This window comes from Silene latifolia, unplaced genomic scaffold, assembly GCF_048544455.1.
Source record: "Silene latifolia isolate original U9 population unplaced genomic scaffold, ASM4854445v1 scaffold_119, whole genome shotgun sequence".
Taxonomy (NCBI): domain Eukaryota; kingdom Viridiplantae; phylum Streptophyta; class Magnoliopsida; order Caryophyllales; family Caryophyllaceae; genus Silene; species Silene latifolia.
The window spans coordinates 1,166,727-1,181,019 of record NW_027413127.1 but is presented as its reverse complement, the minus strand read 5'-3'; the positions used below and the strand labels follow the sequence as shown (position 1 = coordinate 1,181,019).

General features: G+C 36.7%; 2 protein-coding genes across 6 annotated transcripts; both read left to right on the top strand.

Annotated features, from left to right (window-relative positions):
• Positions 1-1,471: 1,471 nt before the first annotated feature.
• On the top strand, positions 1,472-8,779 carry LOC141637551 (anthranilate synthase alpha subunit 2, chloroplastic-like). 2 transcript variants are annotated; one of them, XM_074447043.1, is made up of 11 exons: positions 1,472-1,790; positions 2,628-2,809; positions 3,726-3,915; positions 5,323-5,474; positions 5,813-5,928; positions 6,017-6,263; positions 6,360-6,416; positions 6,779-6,931; positions 7,106-7,186; positions 7,769-7,855; positions 8,097-8,779. In XM_074447043.1, exons 1-11 carry the CDS (start codon positions 1,580-1,582, stop codon positions 8,421-8,423), a joined length of 1,803 nt encoding a protein of 600 aa, XP_074303144.1. In that variant the 5' UTR covers positions 1,472-1,579; the 3' UTR covers positions 8,424-8,779. The 2 variants fall into 2 exon arrangements, with proteins under 2 accessions (XP_074303144.1, XP_074303143.1); XM_074447042.1 differs by having other exon boundaries at positions 6,017-6,416.
• Positions 8,780-9,614: 835 nt separating this feature from the next.
• LOC141637554 (transcription initiation factor IIE subunit beta-like) lies at positions 9,615-14,286 on the top strand. Of its 4 annotated transcripts, none has more exons than XM_074447050.1 (5): positions 9,615-9,783; positions 12,034-12,329; positions 12,426-12,557; positions 12,682-12,798; positions 13,641-14,286. In XM_074447050.1, exons 2-5 carry the CDS (start codon positions 12,048-12,050, stop codon positions 13,986-13,988), a joined length of 879 nt encoding a protein of 292 aa, XP_074303151.1. In that variant the 5' UTR covers positions 9,615-9,783; positions 12,034-12,047; the 3' UTR covers positions 13,989-14,286. The 4 variants fall into 4 exon arrangements, with proteins under 4 accessions (XP_074303151.1, XP_074303154.1, XP_074303153.1 ...); XM_074447053.1 differs by lacking the exon at positions 9,615-9,783 and adding an exon at positions 10,660-10,719; XM_074447052.1 differs by lacking the exon at positions 9,615-9,783 and adding an exon at positions 11,279-11,629.
• Positions 14,287-14,293: the final 7 nt, after the last annotated feature.

Here is a 14,293-nt window from a genome sequence, read left to right as displayed (position 1 = left end):
ATATGTGTGTATATGACAAATCTTTTATTTGTTCCATGTATTTTGCTTTTGATTTATTCATTCCACATACACAAATTCTCATTATAGACGGACACTATCCGTCTATATGTATAGACGGATACCATTTTCCCTCACAAAATACCCATTTGTCATAAAGTGGGAAGCACATGGGGGGTGCCCCACCTTGTCCTCCCTACCCATTTTATTAGAGGTCTTTACCCGTTTGTTCGCCCCACCCGTCTATACCAAGACCTATTGTTCCATATAAGTATATTCGACCCGTCTTAAACTTAAGATGGATTAATATACAATTTGTGTAGTTTGACAACCCAACACTATGTTTCCTCACCTACCCCACACTCAAAATGGTAAATTTCTTAGGAAATGATTTGGAAATATACATCCTAAAACAATTAAAGTACTTTGTAATGATATTTAATATGAGACCGGTCTTACGAATTTAATGATAATATGTTTGTTATAGTCGACAAAAGAATACAATAGATACCGAGTAATATGGAGCGGTGACTTCGAAGAAAATGTTCGTTAATTAACGACTCTATCTTGAAATATGTCGTTTTATGAGTTATTCGATGTGCACTTTAATAAATAGAAGATCTTCATTGATTTACCCAACGCTCTTAAATAGTGGTCAATTTGTCCTTTTAAAGTATGACTTTCCCGATGTATGATTTACTCAACGCTCTTAAACAGTGGTGAAATTAGAAGTTATTACTGAAAATTGAAAAAATTGCAGCGTGGTAAATTATTAATAACTAGTTCTTCCGTTCGATTGAATTCCATACATCTCATTAAAATTAGATACAAAGTTGAATAAAAACAAGATACAAAATAGAAAAAAAAAAACAGAATAAAATCGAACTAATATGGAGTGAAATCCATAAGATTACACCCAAATACTCCCTACTAATACTCTCTCAAGAGACCTACTCCTTACATAAAATCTCATTATAGACGGAGATATCCGTTTATATTTATAGACGGGTCAAATATCCAACTACTAAACATAAGACAAACAACAAGTTGCATGGTGAGGCCCAAAAATGTCACCACTTTAAGCATATTTGACTCGTCTTTCAATTTAGTCGAATATATCTGTCTATAATGAGACTAATTAATATGCTTAATTGTCCTAAACATAAAATAGTTCAAATGTAATAAATAAACATAAAAGCATAATGCCTAGTAGTAGATACGAGATACTTAAAAAAAGCTCTCCCATGAGAATCATGATCTCATCTATCTATCCAATGTGAATGTGATCCAAAATAGGTGTCCTATTTAAGCCGTTTTCATCTTACGTCGTTGTTCTGACATATGTCATCTTAAGAAAGACCGACTCCGCAGCATAATTAACGTAAAAATCCCCCAAATTATCCAAATGACTAAAATACCCCTCAAATACACCCCTATAAAAATCGTACCACCCTCTTTTCACGTTGTCAGATTTAATCTTCACAATCCCCTTTCTCTCCCTTCTTCATTCCTCATTGTCTGCGCTCACATCACTCTCTCTTGTGTAAACTCCAACACAACTTCTTCCTCGCTTACCTCGAAAATGGAAGCTCTGACGTCATCACTCACTTCTTCTTCTCATTTTCTCTCTCCTCACCGTCACAACCGCCGCCACATTCCTTCTCTCTCCTCCTCTGCCGCAACCGTCCGCCACACTCTCTCTCATCGCCGTGGCTCCGTCTCTCTTCGTCGTCGCCGCGATGTTCTTCCTGTTCAATGCTATTCTCCTACTCTCTCGACTCCGTCGTCTCTCGGTTCGTTTCTTATTCTTACTTATTACTCCTTCCTTCTCAGTCAATTGTTTAATTATTTTCCGCGACGGTTGTCATTTTCATGAAATGTAAACAAATGACGGATAAAAGTAAATAAATTACTCGGTTAATTATTTTGCGTTATTTTTTCGAGACGATTTTAAACGAATGATACTGGAATTGAGTTTAATCAAATGTAAACAAATGATTGAGACGGAAGTGACATCTTTTTAAAATGATTCTAAATAAATGTGAATGAACTACCGAGATAGAGGAAGTGATTTTAATCAAATGTAAATAAATGACCGATACGGAATCAGAAGTGATTTTACAAAAGTAAACAAATGATTCGAAATAAATGTACATAAACGACTGTGATAGAAGAAGTGATTTTAATCAAAAAGTAAACAAATGATTGAGACGGAGGTGACATTTTCTTAAGGTGATTCGAAATAAATGTAACTAAAACGATTGAGATAGAGGAAGCGATTTTAATTAAAAGTAAACAAATGCTTGAGACAGAAGTGACATTTTCTCAAGGTGATTCTAAATAAATGTAACTAAGCGATTGAGATAGAGGAAGCGATTTTAATCAAAAGTAAACAAATGATTGAGACGGAAGCGACATTTTCTTAAGGCGATTCTAAATAGTGTAACTAAGCGATTGATATAGAGGTAACTAAGCGATTGAGATAGAGGAAGTGATTTTAATTAAAAGTATACAAATGATTGAGATAGAGGCGATATTTATTTTTGAATTAGTTGAATTGTGTCATTTTCAAGTTGTTAGATTACTTATTGCGTTGACTGATTGGTTGATTGATTGATTGACGAATGTAGTGGATAGTCCGGCGGAGTTCAATGAGGCGGCGAAGAAAGGGAATTTGATACCGTTGTACAAGTGTATATTCTCCGATCATTTGACGCCGGTGCTCGCTTACCGGTGCTTAGTAAAGGAAGATGACAGAGAAGCGCCGAGTTTTCTTTTCGAGTCTGTTGAACCTGGAAAGAATTCGAGTTGTGTATGATTCTAATCTTACTTAACTGCATTTCTCGATTATTTGAATATTTCATGTGTCAATACGTTACTGTAAAACCGTCATTTTTCCTACCGGTGTTTTTCCTTGATTATATGATGTGTTGTGGATGTTTGAATTGATTTTTGTTCGTTGTAATTTTTTATTGCCAAGTCAAATTCATAGTGCTAACTGAACTTGTGATTGCATGCATTATTATTTACAAATGGTATCTTGTAAAGCCGTTCAGTAGTAAGTTATTGTAAAACCATCATTTATTTACTCAGGGTGTTTTTCTTTGAATATATTATGTGTTGTGGATTTTTGAAATAATTTCATTTGTTGTAGTTTATTAATTATTATTCAAGTCAAATTTGTAGAGCCGATTGAATTTCTGGTTGCATGCATTCTTTATGTGTGTTCTGTATTTTTTGGAGGTAGTGTGTTGAAGATAATGATTACGAGTATTTTTGACTTATAATTAGTTCAATTTTGACTCCGTTTGAATAAGTACTATTTTTTAAGTTGAACAAGTATTAGTTTTAGATATTATTCTGATTTCTGACAATAGAAAAGTACTGTATAATTTATGTGAAGCTGGCCTCATTTTGTTACTTAAGTTTAGATAAGTCAAATTTGTGGAGCTTTTAATCACATGCAATTATAGTGTAACGATGAGTTTGAAGTATATATTCTGACCCTTTCAACCCGTTTGTAAGACCAAATTCGAGTGCATCTAAAGACTCTTCCTGCTTTTTTGTGGAAGAATATGGATTGGCTAACTTCTTAGTGGTTTCATTTTACGTAAATGTGATTCTGATGTATGATAAAAGGATATGCAAAGGTTTTATGCTGCTTAATTATGCCGTGTTTCTGTAGCCAGAATAAGAAATTGATCTGTTTTATATGGATGGGCTTGTAGGGAAGATATAGTGTTGTTGGAGCTCAACCGAGCATGGAAATTGTGGCAAAGGAAAATTTGGTGACAGTAATGGATCACCTTGAAGGGAAGATGACGGAGGAGCTTGTGGAAGATCCAATGTCGGTCCCCAAGAAGATTATGGAGGATTGGAAGCCGCAGTTGATTGATGAGCTTCCTGATGCGTTCTGTGGTGAGAAGATACTGATTTTATTTTGTATACTTTAGTTATACTTTACTGCTTGACAAATGTGCAATAACTATACTAAGTAAATAATGATTCCTCACCCTTTGTGTTATCTAGAAAGAACTTGATTTACACATTAGGGCTAGGATTACGTATCAGGGAATCATTTTCCATGAAATGTTAATAACTGCTTCTGAAGGTTCATCTTAGTTGCATGGCCGCGATTTTCGGGTTTAGTTAGTTTGTTTATGTAAGGATTCAGGAGTATCTATTTTGCCTACAACGGTTTTTGTTGAGCCAATTCAGAGATGATCTGCTGTTCTGTATTAATGAATTTAAGCTATACAATCATTGTGTGCTACCCAGACTTGGCTCCAGATGTTGGGTCCGAGCCTGTGTCAGTGTCAGACACACATGACTGCCTTAGGAATAAATTTTATGTTTTTGTTATGAAATGAAAAGACATTTTTGGAATTAGTGTCGTGTCGACACTTGGCGGCTGGCGCGCAGCCAAAGTGAAATTTCACACTAATGTAGACATCTTTTTTATTTTGCAAATCACGATATGCCTTAAATGTGATTAGTACAGTCTTTTCTGGCTTCTGATTTTGATGTTTTTGTGTTTGTTCCGTTGATTTTGCATTTAGGATTTTCTGAGCTGCATTGATTCTGGTATATTAATATATTGAATCATTCAATTCTTTGTTCTGACATGCTGGTATGCCTGTCCCATTTATGAAAGAATCTATTATTGGTTTGTCATGACATCTCATGCATTTATGACAACTCTGTAACATCTGTTGAACTTTGTCGCTAATCAATAGCTTGCAACTCGCTTATAAGCTTCAATCTCTATGTTTACAGAGGGGCATATGGAGAATGATACACATTCATACATGAGTAACATGTCTGTGTTTTCCTGGCTCACGCGGTTAATTCTGTCAGCTAACCGTAGTCATTTTAATCAACGGAATAATTTAGAATTCTGCATTTCATGATCAAAGTTTGCTACGACATTTATAGTTGTCAGATATGTGAATTAATTTGCGATTATTATGATTTTTTGTGCTTCCGGGTGGCCCTAGTCAGTGGTAAGCCGGTTGTCTTCTGTTACATGTGCTCATGAAAATAATACATTGAACATTAAGTCATGTTTAAATTATCGTTTTGTTGGAACATTGCGCTAGCCATTTTAATGAATGAAGTGAATTGGTTCTTGTGCAATGCGTCCTAATACTTATGCATGGAATTGTCATTGTTCTATCACTTTCAGCAGTGATGTTTTCATTTGGTATCCTCTTGGAGCCTTCCCATGTTTAAGAGGACGAGTTCTGTATCATTTGCAGCAGTGATAGTTTTCCTGACTGTTTGACCAGAAACATATGTTCTGATTTTGTTTTATGGCTTGGTCAGGTGGATGGGTTGGTTACTTCTCTTATGACACAGTTCGTTATGTGGAGAAGAAGAAACTTCCTTTTTCAGGCGCACCTCAAGATGACAGAGGCCTTCCTGATGTTCACTTGGGCTTGTACGATGATGTTATTGTGTTCGATAATGTAGAAAAGGTATTTGAAGCAATGCTGTTTACCATTTCTGCATATGCTTTACAGACTTACAGCACAAGTTTTCTTATCAACTTTCTTTTAATGAGTGCGGTGGTAATGGTGGCATATATTGTTCAGTTGTTCACTAATGTAATGCACTGAGAAACTCTACGACTTGAATAAAAAACGATGTCGGAAGTGACAGGGTCTGCTTGCTCAGATAACAGGTTATTTAGTCGCAATAAGCAGATAGAAAACGTTGATATTAGAGAAATCTATTATGTGAAACTTGAGGTCTGATGCACACAGGAATACCTTTCCGATAAAGCCTTACAAATTTTGTTTTCTTGTAATGGCAGAAAGCATATGTGATACACTGGGTCCGCTTGGATCGCTATTCTTCCACAGAGGCGGCATATAGAGATGGAATGAAACACCTTGATTCTTTGCTGTCCAGAGTGCATGATATCGACACGTGAGAACTCGAAACCTTTGTGTCATATTATTAACCTTCGTGCAAGTTTTGTTTTTAGCCTGAACTTTGGAGAATTTCACTGTTTTAGCCCCAAGTTGATATCTGGCTCTATAAAGCTTCAAACAAGTCACTTCGGCAATGACTTGAAGGTGTCAAGTATGTCAAAAGAACAATACAAAGATGCCGTGTTGGAAGCTAAGGAGCATATCTTGGCTGGTGACATCTTTCAAATTGTACTAAGTCAACGTTTTGAGAGACGGACATTTGCTGATCCATTTGAAGTATATAGGGCACTAAGAATTGTTAATCCAAGTCCCTATATGGCATATCTGCAGGTACGCATTTTGTGTGTGTTGGTCTTTAGTATCTTATTTCGATCTTCTTTTCAATCCTCTTTCAAACTTACCTATCATGTATATGCAAAATCTCAGGCCCGAGGTTGTATTTTGGTTGCTTCAAGTCCTGAAATTCTCACTCGTGTCAAAAAGGTAATTTGTCATTAGCATCAGGTAGCTGCACTTTTTCTTAATTAATTAATCTGCGTCATCTGCTTGACACAAAACTCCCACCTATTTCTGTTTATTTGGCATTTGAAGATCATATGTATCCAATCTGTTATATACGGACTGTACTTAATTAGATCGTGGTGTGCCGTCGATGTTGTTTTTGGTGCAATTTTTTTTTTTTATCATGGGTCATCAAAGCAACTTATTTTAATTTTGACCCCACTTTCTCTATCATCGGTGTAGCTTTTGGAGGTTGATATTATGGTGTACTGGGTAATAATTGTCTAATGCAGGGCAATTTTATGATTATATTCAAGATTCTTAAGCTTGTGTGTTATTTGCAGGGGAAAGTGACTAATAGACCTCTTGCCGGTACTTGTAGAAGAGGAAAAACGCCAAAAGAAGATATCATGATGGAAGAACAACTTTTGAACGATAAAAAGCAATGTGCTGAGCACATCATGCTGGTTGATCTGGGGAGGAATGACGTCGGAAAGGTACATTATTTTTCAATGTTACTGCAATATTTCTTCTCATTTTAAATGACTTCCTTTGTCGTGGTAAGGACAAATAACGGTTGGTTTACTTAATTTTTGATTTTTGTCATTTTTATCTTGTTTCGTTTTGACAATGATGGTAATTTGGGGTTCTGACCAATGCCTTCCATGCAGGTCTCGAAATTTGGTTCTGTGAATGTTGAAAAGCTTATGAATATTGAGAGATATTCCCATGTGATGCATATCAGCTCCACTGTAAGTCGTGTTTTCATTTCTTTGTTATCAAGGAAGGAATTTTGCTGTTCCATAATTTTTTGTTACTAGGGTTTAGTTAGAAGGCTGAAGCTGAAGGGAGTTCAAGTCCCTTTTTACATATGATGTAACATCTGCATTATAGTAACTGCAATTGTGTCAAAATTATTTGAAAGAGGAGGAAGACAAGTTTCAAGTGTTTTCTTCTCTGCGAAGTTTAGATCGTTGTTCGGAGGAGGAAGATAAACTTTAAGAAATCCTTTTCGTCTGTCTGATGCACTTGCACCCCTCCGAAATTTTAAGCATTGGAGAGATTTGTGGGGAATCCGCCGTCTTGTGCAGACCAAAGCTGCCGTTCATCATCATACCTTAAATCCTTGGTTGATTAATTTTCAGTATTTCTATTTAGGAAAGATATGACTTTAGTTAGTATCTTACTGGAGTGAGGAAGGATATTAATTACCTAGCTGACTAGCCTGCCTTTACTGATTCATAGATGCCTGATTGAAGGATATCTCGTTGAAGAACTCCGATCCACAGTCTGCATGGTCTTAAATTCTTATCTGCCTTTACTTACTTTTGCAGGTTACTGGGGAACTACTTGATGATCTAACGAGCTGGGATGCTTTACGTGCCGCATTACCTGTTGGGACAGTTAGTGGAGCGCCCAAGGTAATTCACGTTCTTAACAGCACGGTTCCAGAAAATTTTCTGTATGGAGGGTCCTTTCAAATATTTGAAGTATAGTACTCCGTATTATACAAAATTTATACTCGTACAAAGTTTTTTATTTTAGCACAATGATGGAAAAATGGCCAAAATAATTTATCTTTCCGGTGTCCCACGACGATTCTTTTGGTTTCTTTCCGTTTATCGGAGACTCACTTCATACTTGTTGTCATCTCTTCCATAGGTTAAAGCTATGGAGCTGATAGACGAGCTTGAAGTCACAAGGCGAGGGCCCTACAGTGGGGGATTCGGTGGCATCTCATTCACAGGCGACATGGATATAGCTCTTGCCTTGAGAACAATGGTATTCTCCACCGCAACTCGATATGACACCATGTACTCTTACAAAAATGTTAACAAGAGACGAGAATGGGTGGCGCACCTCCAAGCTGGGGCAGGCATTGTTGCCGATAGCAACCCTGACGATGAACAGAAAGAATGTGAGAACAAGGCCGCTGGCCTTGCTCGTGCTATTGATCTTGCTGAGTCGTCTTTCTTGGACAAAGAATAGAATTTTCAAAGAGGTTTTTCCGCTAACTCTTTTCTACCCGGTCCTTGCAAATACCCTTTAGAAGCAGCGTGTTCAGAAAACCCGAGTTCTACCTTGCAATAGCCAATTGAGAACCTCAGAAGTATCATCCGTGTTGTTGTAATTACGTAGTTTACATAGTTCAGTAGGATGAAAATTTATTTCTCCTCTGTTATGTTTTCTTGGATAGTGTATCGAGTAGTGAAGATGGCGGGATGAAAATGGATTGTAATTTTGGTGTAGTCCCAATGTCGGAATATCAGTAGATTGAAATAGTACTCCATATTGTATACTCAAGAAGTTGTGACCCAATAAAATTGCAAGCAAAGTTGCAGTTATGTGACGGTCTACTTTAGCTGTAACGTTTACGAACACAAATGATTGTATTTGTAGACTTGAGCCATGTTTGAGGCTAAGGGAGAATAAATGTTGAAAGAAAACTGGATTTGTACTCAAGAGCTGAAACTAACCAGTATGGCGTTAATTTTATGTGTTGTTTAATAGAGTGAAAAAAAGAAAGAAAAAACAAAACATATAATGAGGTAGTGTTATGGTATAAAAATGCTTAATCACCTCTCAACGGAGCTAGGAGGGGTGCTCATCTTTGTTAGACAATGAAAATTTCCGAGTCGTTCGCCCCCGGTGAAATTCTTCACCCTTTGCATGCCTTGGCTCCGCCACTGCTTAAAGTCAATGATATACTCCGTATAATTTCTCAGGACTTTACTAATAAAATCCAAATATACAAAACTTGATGATAGACTCGTAGAATCGTACACTTTTTTTTAGAAATAAGTTTAAAAAAGGGTAAAAAGTCAATACCTTATATGTCATTCCCCACATAAATTCAATTTCCTCAAGTTTACTAAAATTTGGCAGAGACGTTCTTTCGATAAGTTATTGAGGGACCAGTCTTTTGTACCTTTTTATTTGTATTTCGTGACTCTTTTGTTATTAATCGTGATATAATAATTTCGTAAAATGGGTACATAATAAATGTATCCATTTTTATGAAATAATCCTTTAATAAATTTATTAAAAGACCGTATCTCTATCTCACGAAACCTACTCAATTTAAGGTCCGAGAAATAGAAATTACGTGAGTCGTCACGTTTTCACTCAATTCCGCCTAAAAAACGACTACTAATACTTTACTCTTTCAACAACTTTTACAAAATCCTGTTACGCGTATTTCTTTGCTATTCCCTCTTTAATTTCCCCTAATTTCCTCCCGCTTAATTACTCAAACCCTCAATTATTCCTCAAAAATCCCCAATTTTCACTTCTTTAAACCCTAATTTTGTTTCCAACTTCAATTCAACTTTCCTAAATTCAACTCAAGGTTAGTTAGGGTTTTCACTCTCTTTTCCGATTTTGTTATTTTCTTGCAATTTAATTACTCTTGTTAGTTGATTAATTACGTTTCTCACGTTATTATTTGTTGTTCTTGAGTTTAAATTCCGTTTTATCGATGAATTTTGCTATTTCCGCGTAGTAATTATCCTGTGAGACCGTTGTACAGTGTATGGTTTACAACACGTACTCTAATCATTTGTTTACCTTTGATTAAAAAGGTAAAATAAAAGATTGGGACGAAGAGAGTATAAGATAGCAATTAATGAGATGTAGAAGGTATTGTAAGGTATCATACAACGGTCTCACAGGATAATTTGTGTTTTTGGCGAATAGTGTTGAAAGTATTAGCTTTGCTGTTTGTGATGATTATGTTGTGGAAGTTTAATGTTGATATGTTTTGAATTTTAGCGAGGCGAAGAAAAGAGGAGTTATGGTTGTATGTAATCTGTTTGCATAAAAGATTGGTTATTTGGCACGGCGTAGATAGTATGATTACTTTGACCATGGTGATTTTTGTAGTTAGAGACTCGACAGCTAGGTCTGTAAATCTTGGGATACCAAAGTTGAATTATGAAGATTGAGTTTTACTTATTCATTCTTATGACTGAGTTTCTCTAATTTGAAAATACAGGCGTAAAATATAGATATTAATAAAGTAGTAATGAGTAATCCATCTGTAGTAATCTAATAGTGGTTAGAATTCTTACTCATTGTCGGTGCTTGAGCTGCGCACAAGTGAAATGGTCTGTGCATTCAGTTGAGCTAGAGATTCTTGTAGATGACAATTTGGCAGTATGGGCACATTTGATGGTTTGCGCTGTGTGTTTCGACTTTCATTAGGGCTCGGAATTTTGCTCACCTTGCTTCATGACGTTTCCGTACAGTTCTGATTTGAGATTATTTTTCTGAAGCTGTCAAATAGGTAATGCCTGGTTGGGGCACTTTTAAGTGTAAACAAATAACACCATCTGACCTGGCTAGCCATTTATCGTGATAATTATGTCAAATTTAAGTCATTTTAACCAACTTAACTAAAAGAGAAAGATTGCAGCTACAGTACTAGACTAAACATTAATTGTGCTTGTCCAAACATACTAATGTAATATACTCCACATATAAGCTTGTCAATGTGTATATGAGTCACGTACCACGTACTTATTTATAAACGAGCGATCTTCGTTGCACATGACTTCAACACTGACCGAATCCAAATAGTTTTGTTTTTTAATTGATAATCCACTTTTATTGTGTGGGGTATGAGTCATTTCGCTTTTTGGTAGCAATACTTTTGCTCTTTAGTTTCTTTTTATCAAGATTTGGTAACTCACTTGTGTCACAGAGTAAGGACCAAGAAGTACACACTTTCTTCTTCGAGTCACTTCTGTTAACTTCCAAGTTCCATCTCTTATGATTTTTCGAGTAACATATCACTTTGAAAAGCTACCTTAATCTTATACTCCCTCTGTCCACTATTAAATTATTACTTTCCTTTTGGGATGTCCACATTGAAAGTTCATACTTGGAATGTCTCTTTTGTATGTTATTTGTGGTCATCGTGATTGATCATCTTTCCTCTACTTTCATTTTCGTCCACATGTTTACTTGGCTTTTTTAATACATTTGTCCTCACAAGTAGGAACTCTATTAGAGGGCAGAAGGAGTATAAGTTCGCCCTGCTCTATCTGGGGTGGGGCAGTAGGCTTCACTTCTACGGCTACCTTCCAAGCGGTTGTAAAGGTTGAGTGAGAAACCACCTAGAAGTCTAGAACATCGCAGGCTCTCAATAGCAGTCCCACAAGCCCATTGGCACAAGCCTAAGAGTCTAAAACCCTGTATGTGATAAATCTTCTTAGAAAGGGTATGCTACTTTCTTATAGATCCAGGCCTTTTCCAAATGAATCTTTGGCGTAATCCTGATCTAGATGCTAGTTTTGTTCCTTTTTCTTCGGAAGCAAAAGCAGAATGTGTTGTTTGTACACCCAGTGACATAGAAGTGCGAGCTGATTTTGAATTTCCAATCGAAATTTTGACATTCTGAATCTATGTGCTTGTTGGCTGCCCAGATTTATGATAATTAGTTAATTACCATATCCTATTTAGCTGTAGTAATCAAGTAGATAAACTATCTTCCATTTCCATGTGATGACCACCATGCATCATTTTGTCTTGAATGGATTTCTTGTAGAATGTCCATTTTCTGTGCCAGTCATATTTTTATCGTTCATGTTGAATGCAGATAGTTTTGCACAGATGGCACTTCAAGAAACTTTAGAGAAATTCCGAAAACAGCAAGAAAAGTGTTTATCAACCCTTTCTAGCATCGCTTCTGCTAAACAAGCATCAACAAAGGCCTCTCATAAGACCTCCTCACATAAAGCAACTCCGTCAAATGTGCCATCTTCCTTGAGTTTGCGGCCTCCTGCTCCCACTGGCAAATTCTCAGATGATACAGAAAGGCTCCAGATTATTAACAGCATAAGGAAATCTCCCGTTGGAGCTCAAATAAAGCGTGTGATTTACCTGCTGCTAGAGGTTTGTCACTTTTGACTTTTGATTGCTCGTTTACTTTTGGCGATAGCTATACATGTTGGTTGATTGTACAGTGTAATATCATTGTGTTGTTTGCAGAGGAGGGAAGCATTGACTCCACAGCAAATTAATGATGCTTGCTTTGTCGATGTGAGTGCAAATAAAGCTGTCTTTGAAAGTCTCCGGAACAACCCCAAGGTGCACTATGATGGAACTCATTTCTCTTACAAGGTAGCCATCAGTGAATGAAGTTATATCGTATCAGATGTTCAGTTCATTTATGTAATGTTCCTTTGAATGAAATAATCTGTGTACTTTGTCTTTTCCGTGGCTTTGTTTCCTTGATTGTGTGTAGGCAAAATATGAAGTTAAGAATAAAGAGCAGCTCCTCGTGCTAATACGGAAGTTCCCAGAGGGAATGGCAGTTATTGATCTAAAAGATGCTTATCCTAATGTGATGGAGGACTTGCAGGTAGTTACATTCTCATTTACTTTCTCAATTTAGTTAATTTTCTATCAATTATTATTAAGGCAGGGCTGAAGAGCTATTTTTTCGACCACTCTTCACGAGACCTGTGACTCTTTGAGACATATATGTATATTTTTTCGACCACTCTTTGAGACCTGTGACTCTTTGATGGGGGAGGAGTGAGGACTATTTTAGTAATTAGTACTGCAAGAACATACTCTACCTCTGTTTAAGCCCTACTTGGGCTTATGTATCTTCCCTATTGAGTGTTAAGGAAAACAGTTCAAGATTCTTCTTTTATCCGCCAGTATTGATTCTGAATAGATCAGCTGGAACACCCTTTGGTGAGTTAATAGATCATTTTTTTCTAAAAGTTGCGGGGACAACTTAATTAGTTTGTGCTTACTTCCATGCCAGTTCAGATGAGGAATACCTTTAAATTCTTTCCAGTCATATTGTCTGGGCCCTTGGCATGTACGGCTGTTCAGATATGAATCTGATTTGATTAAGTTATGCCTTAGTCATCTTTGGTGGTGGGGGGATGAGAGTTAAACATAGAAATTTTTCTTCATCAATGGAAGACAACAACACTTTTATGTCATTGTTTGGCATTAACAAGTACTCCGTACAAATTTGGCTCGGATTTGTAAAGTACAATTGGTCTTACAGTGAGGAAACTGAGGGCTTTTCGGCTGTTTATATTGCAAATAGTGCCGTATTTAATAGGGTTAATAAATAAATAAAACACGCATTAATCACTTATAAGCTCCAACGTCGTTTCTAATTCTTTCCCTTACATTCCTGTAGTGTAGCGAAATAGTAAATGACGTATTTGTTTCTCACAGACTTTGAAAGCCGAGCGAAAAGTTTGGCTGCTTTCAAACATTGACTCGCAAGAGGATATCGTCTATCCCAATGACCCAAAGGTGCCCATAAAAGTGGATGACGATCTCAAACAGTTTTTCAGAAGCATTGAGCTTCCTCGTGATATGCTTGATATCGAGAAGGACCTTCAGAAGAATGGTATGAAACCCGCTACCAACACAGCTGAGAGAAGGGCTGCTGCACAGATTCAAGGCATGTCCTCCAAATCTAAGCCGAAAAAGAAGAAGAGAGAAATTAACAAGAGGACTAAACTTACTAATGCTCATCTTCCGGAATTGTTCCAGAACCTTACCTCACAGTCTCTTTAATTGCTGGAACATAGAGTAGTAAGGTGTACCTATGGCTAGAAATGTAGAATGTAACATAAATATTAGAGTATTGATGCACTGTACTAGGTCACTCGCGTCATGTGGGAGTTATTAGTCTTAGTCTTGACGTACTGTACTAAGTCACTCGCTATGTGGGAGTTATTAGTCTTAGTCTTGTATCTCTGTATCCCTATAATTAGCTTGTATGCTGATGATCACTGTAGCTGACCGTAATCATGTAGCCATGTAGTAGGTGATCGAATGCTTTGTTATTATATTAGATGATGATGTGTGTAAATTTGTTG